At 48.4% G+C, this 12,693-nt stretch overlaps 1 protein-coding gene across 3 annotated transcripts in view; it reads left to right on the forward strand.

The window, feature by feature from the left end:
• Positions 1-12,479, forward strand: part of CDYL (chromodomain Y like) — a 182,988-nt gene extending 170,509 nt beyond the window's left edge. For 2 of the 3 annotated variants that reach the window (XM_032861495.1, XM_032861494.1), the window contains exons 5-7: positions 3,603-3,813; positions 9,812-9,955; positions 10,830-11,184. In XM_032861495.1, the coding sequence (XP_032717386.1) occupies positions 3,603-3,813; positions 9,812-9,955; positions 10,830-10,988 (514 nt within the window). In that variant the 3' untranslated portion in view covers positions 10,989-11,184. Of the gene's footprint in view, positions 1-3,602; positions 3,814-9,811; positions 9,956-10,829 lie in introns of all 3 variants that reach the window. The other variant, XM_032861493.1, reaches the window with a different exon arrangement.
• The last annotated feature ends 214 nt before the right edge of the window (positions 12,480-12,693 follow it).

Below are 12,693 nucleotides of genomic sequence, written 5' to 3' on the forward strand. Positions count from 1 at the left end.
CCTAAATTTCTGTGGCTCAGCCCGAGGCCAGCCTGCTCCTCCCAAGTTGAATTACCCTTGGCAGTGGCTGAGGCTTGCACTGTTGGTGTTAGAAACCACAGAGGAAAGATGGACAGAGAGACCGCATTTGTGGAACCTTTAGGTGACTTTGGGTGTTTATTTCGGTTAGCTACCCACTCCTGTTACTTGTCCAGACCCTCCCTCTCCCCTGTCACTCTCCTCGCCCCCTACAAAATAGCTTTTCTACAAAAAAAGCCAAATCCTGCTTTAGGGAAACCCACTGGTTCTACTTTAAATGAATATATTTTTTATCAATGTGAATTTTTCTTCATGTACTCTGGTAAGATACGAAAATAATGAGTTATACCAGATTCACTTAACCTTTGCTCTTGCTCATTTGCATTTAAATTAATTTTTATATGTGTAAGATCTGCTTTACACATAAAGCTGTCTATTTGTTATTTCTGTGTGTCTTATCTTGACTTTCTTAAAACTTGGGGGCAAAGAACATCACTATAGCATGTTTCCCCTATAAAAAGTGGGAAATAGGAAGATGAGGTTTGAGTTTGATTATCAGGTGTCTGCTACAGCTAATTCCATTACCAGGACTGCTGGTCATAACCAGTTTGCAGATTCGTTGTAAGAAAAACATTCAGCACATTAGGGATAAAAACAAAAAGACTTGTAAATCCGTTTATAACATTAAGCTTTTGAAGTCTGTGAGAGCCAGTCGCTGCCTCTTAGTGTCTGAAGGACTGGGAGCTTCCTGGGCTGAGAAGCAGGCATCTTCTTCCCCATGGAGTGAGACGAGCAGAGATGAGGGAGAGAGCAAAGCTGAGGAGCACCTGACCTCTCCCCCATTCAATCCTGGCCAGACATTCAGAGTGAGGGGAGAGCTCCCTTGAAAACTGGCTGTGAACTAGCTATTGAAATTTCAGATCCCTCTGGCCTCGTTTTCCTCCAGATAGTTTCTCCACTATTGTTCTTAGGTGATTTTTTTTTTTTTTTTGGTGATATCCATGAAGTAATGAACATTCTTCAGAAGAATGGTTAGAAGTTTGCTTTTGTTTAATTAGAAGTCCTTTTAAACTCATTTTATGACAAATAAAACTTCCCTTCCCTGCCATACCCACCACAGCCCTTGTTATAGCTCAGTTCACACACAGTTCCCAGAGAGCTAAAATTTAAATTCAGTGTGTTGCACCCATGTGCTTTGATTTGAAGTTCTGAAATAGACTTGCTTGACTCCCCTAAAAGCCATGGACTGGCCCTCCTTGAAGGCCAGGCTCCTGAGCAGCGTCCCGGGGCCCAAAGGCAGCCCCCGCCTCCCTGTCTCTGGTCACAGCGTGGCCAAGCCTTTGTGGCTCTGCAGAGTTTCTACTAAACAGAAAAAAGCATTTCTATGAAGTTTGTTGTTGTTGTTGTTTTAAAAAAAAAAAAAAGACACAAATTTTTCTATAGGCCAGGCTCCTCACTGACATCTCAGAGCTTACGTAGCCGAATGTTCGGCTGTGTCCTCCGAAAGGGGAAGATGATCTTTGTGAGCAAGCCAGTGAATCCCTACCCCTCCCAGAAGCGGCCACTGGTTTCAGGTGAAGTTATTATTCGAGGCAAAAATAAAATTAACTTGTGATACAGGTGAAGAATCAGCTTCAAACAATTCTCCGGGCTTTGATTTTGCAGTATCTACTTTCAAAACATTTTTTTTTCTTTTATACAAACCTATAACGTGCAAAGGAACACTGCCTTGTGGAGTGACTGATTCCTTCGACCGTTTCTCTATAAAGTCACTCTCTTACTGCAAGATTTGCTCATTTCTTTCATATTCTGCCTTCCCAGTCACCGTTTCCAGATGCTATTAGCACCAGTCTGGTTCCTCCCAGGCCCCTCTTCCCATGAGGCAGATGAAAGCAGGTGACTCCGGGGCACCCGGGGACAGATTTTGAAAACATCTGCTCTGCCTCATGGAGACCTTTTCAAGAGTCATCTAACTGAGCATAGAAAATGTATTTCCATCATGTCATTGACCCCCAAATCCTCAAAAGGTGGCACAAGCAAAGTAGCTTCGTGTAAATTGTCTGCATTTATTTCAAGAAGCTATTTAAAAGGTGGCCTGGCTCCCTTTGTATCATTAAAACGCAGTGTGATGTTTCTAACAACGCCTCAGGCTCTCATTTAGAGAGTCCTTACTGCAACTCATTCATTTGAATGAGTCAGTTCTTACTCAATGTAAAGATCCCAGGAACCTTAGGGGACCTTGGGGCTGGGCTGAGGTCTGCACAGGCTGCAGGGCGCCTCTGAGAATCCTCCGAGGAGCTCAGCCTGTAAGCTCCCCAGTTCTGCCGTGTATCCTCTCTTACGTTCTTTGCACACGCACGCACACACGCCCCAGACCTCCCTAACCTGCCCCCTCCAAAAAATATATGATCCCTCGTGTCCCTGTCTGGGGAGATGGGGAGACCACTTAAGATGTTAAGCCAGGATTTCCAGAGATAATCTGAATAGATTTGCTGTGGCTTTGAAATTGTTGAATTGTAGCAAGCAACCAGATTGTTCCTTCTGGAACTAAAGATGGGGTTCCGGTTTAGAATTCTGTGATTCTGAGCTAGAACTCTGACGGCCTTCAGGGAATTATCTTCTGGTTTTTTTTTTGGTGCGTGCTTGTCTTTTTCCTCACCATGTTAAATCGTAACAAGCAGCAATCTCCGAACACAAAATTAGACTCTAGTGGTAGGAGAAGATGCACATTCCCAGTATGGTGTGGCACTAACCTACCCTAAATTGAAAAGCAGCCTACTTTCCCAGTCTGATCCTAAAACAAATCCAGAAATAGCGCTGGCTCGGTTTTGAAATCCACATCCTCTGTGAAGGCTGCCCTACCCCGGTCTTGCTCTCCTTTACAGTCCTGCTGTATTCATCATCCACAGCGCACAGAGGGGTACGCAGTGGCATACAGTCGCTGTCTCTGCTGCTTGCTGTGCTTCCGTGGATCTCCAGTCTTAAACCAGCTTGGAGGTTTCTTGTTTCTATACCCCCAAGTCTTTCCATCTAATTCTGGACAAACTCAGGAAATCTCTGGTGTTCTCAGTCAGAGTTGTCTGAAATCACATACCAAGTCCAGATGCCGACCCCATGGGTCATAATCCCAACCTCCTAGTCTTTGCTCAACACCAGGCAGTCTTGGTAGGCCCCGTGCCAGGTTTTCTTTGCGAAAGCTTCTAGATTAGTCATCAGAAGCCCACAGTGTTTTTCGGGCTCCTTATGTCTTAAAGGGAAGAAGAGTTGTGGAGAAAAAATGTATTAGTCCTAGAGCCCAAGGGCCAGCTGCAGATCCAGGAGCACCCTCTGACTGGACTTGACCCGTAGTCTTCATGCAGGTCCTGTAGCCGCTGTCGCGTAGCATCCAGGATACCGTCGGGCCTTTACAGCATACAGTAAATAAGACCATGGCTCGTTTCTAGGAGAAGGCCTTCAAGGAATCTCAGCTTACACTGATATTTATAGAGCTTACCTCTTGGTATGGTGAATCTATAATAGTAGATTTTTCTGTTGCTCAAATACACAATGCTTTGAGTAATTTCCCATTTATTTTTTCATTTTAGAAACTTCGTGAATACTTTCATTCAGTTTAAGAAGCCTATAATTGTAGCAGTAAATGGCCCAGCCATTGGACTAGGAGCCTCCATATTGCCTCTTTGTGATGTGGTTTGGGCCAATGAAAAGGCTTGGTTTCAAACACCCTATACTACCTTCGGACAGAGTCCAGATGGCTGTTCCACCGTTATGTTTCCCAAGATTATGGGAGGAGCATCTGTGAGTACCTTTATTTTTTGTTTTAATTACTCTAGAAAACTTGCTGAAGAAATGCAGTTTGGTCATTGTCATTTTGTGGGGACCTTCCTTTCAGATGCTCTTGTAGTTCAATTCTCTTCACTAACTTGTATTCTTAAGTCATGAAATCATAAGAGGTTTTCATATTTTGGTTCATAGAACATTTATTGACACTGGGTTGCATCATTTCCTAAAGAAGGACCTTACTCAGCGAGCAGTCTCTCTCTGCGTAATTGACGCTGATATCCATTATTAGTAAATACCCAGTTTGTAACTCAAACAACAGAGTGTGCCATCAAAAGGTTCTTGACCTAATAACCTAAGAGCAGCACTCTTAAGAGAAAGCAATGAAGGAGCTAAGTTGGTTAGGATAAGAGAACTCTTCCCATCTCACTGTGGAGCTTTTTTTTTTTTTTTTCTTTTTAACTGTTTAATCCATCCATAGTAAGAGTGTGTGTTTGCAGGTTTTGATTTTTCTCAAGCAGTTACACAGATTGCATTTCTTACTCTGTGAAGTAGGTGGTGTCAGGGGTTAGGGTCTTCACAAGCCAACACTGAGGTAGGGTTTGTCATGCTGGAGAACTATTCAGCAATCCACACCTATTGGCAGGATGGCAGTGGTAGGGGGGCTGGACAGGAAGACAGGCTCACCAAAGCTCAGGCCACCTGGGGAGCTCTGGAGCATGTATGGCCTGTCACAGTTGTCCCATAGTGGACTGAAATGGCTGCTTCCTCTGTGTCCCTCAACGCCAAGTGTGGGCTGCCCAGGAGTGCCATGTCCATGGATGGGGCGCACTCTCTGCAGCAGAAGGCGATCCCCGAAGGAGCTGAAGACTGGCTGCTGACAGCACTCCCAGCAGCTGGGACAGCAAGACCTCCCTTGGACAGACCTCAGCGGCACACCCCCATGTCCACCACAGTCCACCCCTTGGCCCCTCATACCCATCTCTTCATACACATTGAGGGGAGCCACGCTTCCCAGGGAAAGATGTAGAAGAGAAGGATTAGCCACTGGTAATCATTACAGGCAAGAACTGCCTAGATCTTAAAGTTAGCAGGTAAAAGTATGAAGAGAAAATGAATATTTACATCCTCGCATTATTTATGGTGGGAAAAATAGTAACTTTACAGTAGAGAAGCCTGGCATGCATCACCTTACTGAGTGGTCAGAGTCCCCAGAAACGAGCCCCGTTGTTGGCCCCTGACCTGCTGCAGCGAGAGTGACGTGGCGTCGCTCCACCAGAGTCCTGCCCTGTGGGCATCACCTCCGTCTGGTGTGGCTCGAGCACCAGACGAGCCCGGGCTGCGGCGTGGTCTGCAGACACTGTGCAGGGCCCTGCCCAAGTGCCATGGGTCAGAGAAGTCACTGGAAGACCGAGGCGCTGCCCCACACTGGAGGGGACGGGGGCTGACAGCGCCGTGCAGAAGCAGGGCTCTCCGACGCACTTCGGGATCAGAGGAAGGACTGTCTTAGGAAAATCCGCAAACTTTGCAGGCAGTCTGTGGTTGACTCCTAGTACTGTGTTGATGGTGGTTTTCCGGTTTGGGTCTTGTAAGGTCCTAGAAGATGTTAACATTAGAGAGAGCAGATGCTCCTTGGCGGGCGACTCACCTTGTCGGGGGCTGGGCTCCTCACAGTAGTAAGTCCTGGGTCTGGGTCTGCGTCTGCATGCCCTGCCTTCTTGCTACCCAGGAGCCCCTCTGCCCGCGTCAGCGGCAAATAGCAGTTACCGAGCCCTCATCCGTGAGGGGTTTTGCACTTGAACCACTACCAGGGCCATGCGCTCGGGGCACCCCCCCCAGCCCGTGAGGGCTGGTCTCTCCCAGCCAGCCAGGGAGCGATCTTGCTCCCAAAGCCATGTCGTCACCTCTTTCTCTCCCGTTCCCACCCCTGACAAGTTAGTTTCTCTGGAAGCAGAGGCTGAGAGGGATTTGGGCACCCAGGACACAGGGTCCGCCTCTGTGGTGGGGCAGGGAGGAGGCAGGAGTGGGCGGAGGGCAGGGGTGAGCTGTGGTAATGCCCTGGCACAACTCCCCCTGAGCCCACAGGGAGCCCTGGGGCATACGTGGGCCCCGCTGCTTTCAGAGCCTGCTCTGCAGGGTGTGGCCGCACCGAGGAGCCCCCCCAGGAGGCCCCCGTGAGCGGCGCTCCCGGCAGCGGGGCAGCGAGTGTTCCTGGGCCGAGGCGTCCGGGCGGCACGTCTGTGTCCACCCCGGGGTGCTGCTCCGTGTGTCACGGATGAAGAGGTGGAGCCCCGCCTGGGTCCTGGGTCTTGCGTGCACCACGCCGCACCCACCCAGCAGTTACTGCTACCTGGTTCTGCTGGTAGAGTCGTTTCCTGGAAAATTACTTCAAGTTCACTGAGTTACCACCGTGGAACAGATTGCTTCCTGACAGCCGCTCCCCACTCCGGGAGTGAAGACTCCTTGCCGTCAGTGAAAGCCTCCTCCGTGCAGCCTGAGTCCTTACTCTAGAGGGGACTGAAGTGACCGGTCCGAGGGGAGGTCGGATGTTGACACGGATACCCGGGAGGAGCAGACTGGGGCAAAGGGACAGTCAAGGCCATCTGGGGCAAAGACGTCCTGAAATGGGAGTCCTTGGGCCAGAAGCTGCCCCTGAGCCCGTCGCGCTCAGAACGCTGAAGAGTGGGAAGCCACGAGGAGATGAAGGCTGCTCGTCAGCGGGCGCGTTTTCCCTCACTGCGCAGCTCTTGAAAACACATCACTTCCTGCTTATTCTTCTCCCCCGGGTGCGTGTCCCACCTCCCCCTCCCCGCAGGCCCACGCTGCAGCACCTAGAGACCCGGCTGTCATCTTGGAGGCGGGCCGGGTGCCCGTCGGCCTCCCACCCATCACAGGCCAGCCGCCTCACCAGAGCCGTGCAGCCCAGGCTGTCGTCAGCGCCCTCCCGGGAAACCCTGCCCTGAAGCAAGAGCAGAGAGGTTAAAGTCGGCTCAGAAAGTGCAGAGCGCTGGACTAAAACCTGTCTGCAGAAAGCAAGTGAATGCTGCTTGCGGGGAGGCATGCCGTGACCGCTCTTGTTGGAAGTGACGCCCCAGGTGCCAAGTCCCCTTGGGGAGCTTCTGGTGTGCGTGAGCTTCCGTTGGGGCAGCCTGAGGCGGGGCTACCCCAAGTTTGGGAGTTGAGAGCCTGACCTGAGGGAGCAAGTGGCAGAGCCGCTGCCTCCATGAGGTTCAAAGCTCCCCAACCTGGGGCTCCTGGGTGGGTCAGAGGTTCAGCGTCTGCCTTGGGCCTCAGGTCATGATCCCAGGATCCTGGGATTGAGTCCCCCATTGGGCTCCTTCCTCAGCAGGGAGTCTGCTTCCCCCTCTCTCTGCTTGTGTGCGCGCTCTCTCCCCAAACCCTCCCACCCAAGCCGGTCAGGTTTCCTCACCACACCTCTTAATGTGGTCTTTTGGGCTGAAAGAAAACTCTACTTTTCTCTGGCATTTCTCACTCGTCTAGATAGTTACACTGTAACTTTAAAAACGGTTGACCATCTGGGAACAAAATGGCAGCCTGTAAATTTCCAATGACCATATCTTTGCAAATCTGTTTCTTGGGTACAAGTTAGAAACCTCTCATGTTAAAACTACTGGAAATAGAGGCACCTGGGTGGCTCCATCGCTAAGCATCTGCTTCCGTCTCAGGTCGTGACCCCAGGGTCCCGGGATCGAGCTCTGCATCAGGTTCCCTGCTCGGCAGGAGGCCTGCTTCTCCTCTCCCACTCCCCCTGCTTGTGTTCCTCCTCTTTCTGTCAAATAAGTAAAATCTTTAAAAACTACTGGAAATGGAGCATATGAGAACATGCTCATTCAAACTGAGTGTATTTAATTTTACTAATCTTACGGTATTACTCTTGACTGTCATTTAAGCCAGCTCACTGCCTGTACTTACATGAGTACTAACGACCGCGAGTCAGGCCCACTTCCATGCTCTTGGGTGAAGCCTGAATTGTCCTGCACATCCAGCCATCAGGAGAAGAGAAGACTAGGTCGGGAAAGACTCTCCAGGGACTACAGCCACAGAGTTAGCCCAGCTCTGAAAGGACAACATAGTGGCAATGACAGATCACCGCATGGCGGGAGACTACTCGGATAGCCCAGTTGGTTAGCACAGCTATGTGGGAATCATGGAAAGGGAGAAGGGAGGAAGAGAACCATGGTAGGGCTCTGTTCTACCTCCAGAGGGCCAAGAGTAACATTGAGAGAAGTGACAAGATGGGGGGACAGGCCCACAGAGGGGCTGGAGAGGGAACACGTGGAGAGACTTGCTCTTCCCCACACCACACTCTCCACAGGCACATGTTCGCATTCACAACTCGAGCTAAGACCCTGTGGTTCAAGCTGGTCTTGAAAACATACTTCATCTTCACATAAATGATGTGGTGTGGTCTGCTGTGTGCTGAGCGTGAGAGCAGCACAAACTAGGAAAACTAGAGCACTTCCCACCAGGCCCTTCTGTCAGCACTCCTGTCACCCTCTCTCATCACAGTTAGGTCCTTCCTCTCAAGAACAATCTTAACAGCTATTAGTAAGGCGAAGTCAGGCCTCTGAACGCATTGCTTATTTTAGACTTTCTTTTCACTGAGAAGAGGATGTTCATTATGGGGGTTTTCAAATAGGACATCTCTGAATTCTTCAAACATTTGTGACTTTGCCCAAGACTTGACACAAGTAACAGGTCCACGTTGGCACCAAAAAATACCATGAGTGTGAAGGACTTTAGTCCTTGTGGGGACCCAGCTCTCCACCCTGTTCTCCATCCTCTGCCTGTGTTGGAAGGACAGCAAGTCAGGCAGACATTTCCTTTGCCAGCTCTTCTTCCGTGGGTGTCGTCCCCGCTGTGCGTTTCATGTGCAGTAAACATCTCGATGCATTTATGGGAGGCTTTTCTTAACAGTAGTTTACCTCTAGGAAAAGGGAGTTCTCCTCTAAGAGTGTACTTTACCTGAGTAGCAGTAAATTATGGTCAGGTCTTCACCATGACCATCAGAGTTTTTGGGAAGGTTAGCAAGATACACTGCAGACAGGAAATCGTCACCTCAGAACAGCACAAAGTTTCCTTGTGATACGGGTTTTCTCCCTATTTTGATATCTATGAGCCTGTGATTTGAATGAGCTAAACTCTGTGCACATAATGTTGAGACTTTAACTGATATGGAATCCAAGACAAAGTTAAAGTCAGGTCCATATATATACATACACACACACATGCATATATACTTTCTCTTGAACAAAAATAAGTGTTAATTTCCTCCACTGACCCATTTGAAGTAACTATAGTGAGACCCTTCTAAGGAGACTATAGTAGTGCTCATTTTGGATGCCTTCAGGTGCTGACTAGTTTCTTACTTTAATGTCCAAGTGGTAAAATGTGGCCTTCTGAGTTATACTTGAGTAGAAACAGTCACTGTCCTTAGAACATTGTCTATGTATATTGAGAAGAACTCACCATTGGCCTCTCAGAGAGAGAAAATCTTGAGTAGTAATTCTGTGACTGATTCGGATCCCTAAAACTATAAATTGTCTAGCTTTGCTTATGCCTCAGTTTCCCAGGATACTGTTTTGGGTACTGAGTGACTTCACATGTGGGAATGGCTACCACTGGGAAGGAGGCAGCAGCTGGAGAGGGACATGCCAGGAACTTCAAGCTCACAACAAGTAGACCTTCTCTAAGTGAGATTGCTTGGTTTTGCCCCTGTGATTCTGTATTACTTTTTTTTAAAAATTCCCAGTCAGTATGTTACTTCTCATCTGCATAATTGATTGTGCCTTGTTGGGTTTCTTCTTTATACACAGGCTCCAGAACAGTGCCCATTAGCTGGAAGCCTGGAGGAAGCCCAGCGAGTCCCTGGTGGGGCCCGCACTTTCCCATACCCATCCTCGATTTGAATTTTTTAAATGAATTTTCAGGTCGGGTCTTTTCTCCCTGCTTCCGCCTCGCATCTCATACCAGTATCAACTCTTCTTCCTTTCAGGCGAATGAAATGTTGCTCAGTGGACGGAAGCTGACGGCACAAGAGGCGTGCGGCAAAGGCCTGGTCTCCCAGGTGTTTTGGCCTGGCACCTTCACCCAAGAAGTCATGGTTCGCATCAAGGAGCTTGCCTCCTGTAACCCAGTTGTAGGTGGAATTCATTCTCTTACATATATTACCTTTCTCCCCGCCATGGCCTTTCTTCCAGAGAGCTCACCCGTGTGGCGGTTTTTCGGGCGTCCTCCTCCTCCGCTCCCGGCTCAGCCACCTGCATGTGAAATGCAGCGGAGCTAACACTGGCACCGCCACTCCGGACGGGCTCACCTCGTCCTCTCGGCTGCAGAGGCCTGAGAGTGAAAGGAATACATTTCAGAGATTTACGGATTCCACAGTGTCCTGTAAAACTCTACCAGAACCATCTGTATAGTTCTTTCCTGTTTCCAAAGCTCTTTCCTATAAGTTATGTTCGCCTCCCACCAGGCCCCCACAGTGGATATTAAGCTTCCGTTTGACAACTGTGCTGGATAACATTCTGTCCGGTACCAGAACTGCATTTAGCAAATTAGAAGATGAATGTTACCGAGTATTAACTCACATGACTCCCATCTAGACTCTCCCTGTCAGAACCGCCCTCGTGATTAAGACTAAAGCCTGGTTCGAAAATCCCCTTGGCGGGTGTTCATAGAGTTTTCACAGGGCATCCCAAGGGTCCGTGCCCAGCACGGGACCCGGGCCCGGTCAGTCGGTCTCAGCGGGGCGGGGGCTGGGAGGGTGGGCTGCGAGCAGCACGGCTCTCCTGAGAGAGCTCAGCGGCTGAGCGGTTGAGAATCCGCCCGATGCCCAGTGTGCACACGGCACAGCCCTGTCTTGGGCCTGACGAGTGTCCTGAGGGAATGTCTGTAGCCTGATTTCAGCAGGGAATTCCTCAAGGTGGATAACTGCCTCCGTGACTCTGGGGACAGGTGGGCCGGTGCTTGCGGACGCGCGTCCTTGCTAACCCGCTGCTGCTCGTCCACTGCAGGTGCTGGAAGAGTCGAAGGCCCTCGTGCGCTGTAACATGAAGCTGGAGCTGGAGCAGGCCAACGAGCGGGAGTGCGAGGTGCTGAAGAAGATCTGGGGCTCGGCGCAGGGCATGGACTCCATGCTCAAGTACCTGCAGCGGAAGATCGACGAGTTCTGATGGGCGGTGGCTGCTGGGGACACGGGAACTCCAGAGCAGGACACGGGTGGCGCCAGGCTGCCCTCCTCCCTCCTCACGGCCGGACGCAAGTTCACTCTCAGCGCACGCTTGGAAGCAGGACTTGCGACTTCCAGGCTATTTATTATCAAGGAGTTTTTAAGTACTGTAACTTTAAAATAAATAACTATAAAACTCCTTTGTCCAAACGTCATTATTTTATACTTAATATACACACAAGTATAAAAGTATAATGGTGAGCTCTAGACTGCTCTTCAAAGCTCTAATTTTTGTTATCTTTAGCTAGTACTGTATAAAAAAGAAGCGAAGTGTGTTTTGCTGGTTTTGGGTGGCAGAGAGGTCTGGAATAATGTTTGTTTTCCTGATTTTTTTCCTTCTAGAACACAGAATCTAAAGAGGTATTAGCCAGCCTCCTCTCTCCTGCCCCATTCCGAGATACAGAAAGATCTGAGATGTGCCTTTGTCTCCAGAAAGGTACAGATACCTCAGAGATGAAATGTCCCAAGTAAAAAGCGAAACTTATCTAATAGAGTAAGTATTTTGATGAAAAACCCGCTGACGAACATACCCCTCAGCTAAAGTACGCTTAGGATTCGTGCCGGAAAATCCACTGATTCTTCCTTTTTAATAAGTCCCCAGTTAACACCAAGAAACCACTGTCTTTCCGGAAGAAAGGTTGTTTTACAGTATTAGTGAATCACTGAATAGCTTAAGTATGAATAAGTTGTAAGTTAGTCTTAGTGGAGCTTAAAGAGTTTTTCTGACCCTTTTGAAAAAAATAACTACATAAGTGCTTCTTGTTGCTGGGTGAGAAATACTACTTTATATACAGTTTTGGTTTTCTATCTGCAGAAACGATTGATGTATTACACCAAAAAAAACTATTTTTATGTTTATAAAGTGTAATTTTTAGGTTCACTTAGAATATATTTTATTTAATAAGTTAAAATTCTTTTGGCACACTATTAAATGCAGAAACTCCTTTAAAAAGAAAAAAAAAAGAAGAACTACCTTATATTCAATGTTCCGTGTTCCTGGTCTCTGCTCTCATGTCTACGCACGATGCGGAGTACAGTGTGGTGTCCAAGAGTGCCCTGTGTAAATAGACATTCACATTCCTTTCAGGAGTGGGGACTGACTCCCGATTACAGACGCCTATTACTAGTTAGGCTTCTGAGCTTGCAATCATATTGAATGTATGAAGAGTGAAATAAAATCAAAACCTTATTTTTGTACAGTTTGGAAGTTTATACTTAGAACCGACCACCTCCCGGCCATGTGGAGAGCTGTACAGTGTGTAAATCTGCCTTTACCCTGGATTGGTTGGTGCAGTATTTTTGCATCTGTGGGACCTACTTTTTCGTTCCGTAGTTTGAACTATATATATAATAAACTGTACAATCTGTAAAGTTTTTATAGAATAAATATTCAGCTGTGAAAACTGGTTAAATAAAACTAATATTTCTTAACACATTTGAAATGTTCGCCTCATTCTTCACTCCTGAAGTTTCTCAGGAGACGTTCAGTCTTTCTCATGAGGTACAATGCACGGGGGCACACAGCTTCTGTAGAGTTTGGAGAGTAAGGAGCACCTGCTGGACTGTACCTGGCGAGGAGCTAGAGTATGACAAACCGTCCTCCCTGTACTCCCCTCCAGGCTGCCGTTTTCTGAACTTTGTGTCCATCT

Source organism: Lontra canadensis, unplaced genomic scaffold (assembly GCF_010015895.1).
Source record: "Lontra canadensis isolate GAN:19392208 unplaced genomic scaffold, GSC_riverotter_1.0 scaffold21, whole genome shotgun sequence".
NCBI classification, from domain to species: domain Eukaryota; kingdom Metazoa; phylum Chordata; class Mammalia; order Carnivora; family Mustelidae; genus Lontra; species Lontra canadensis.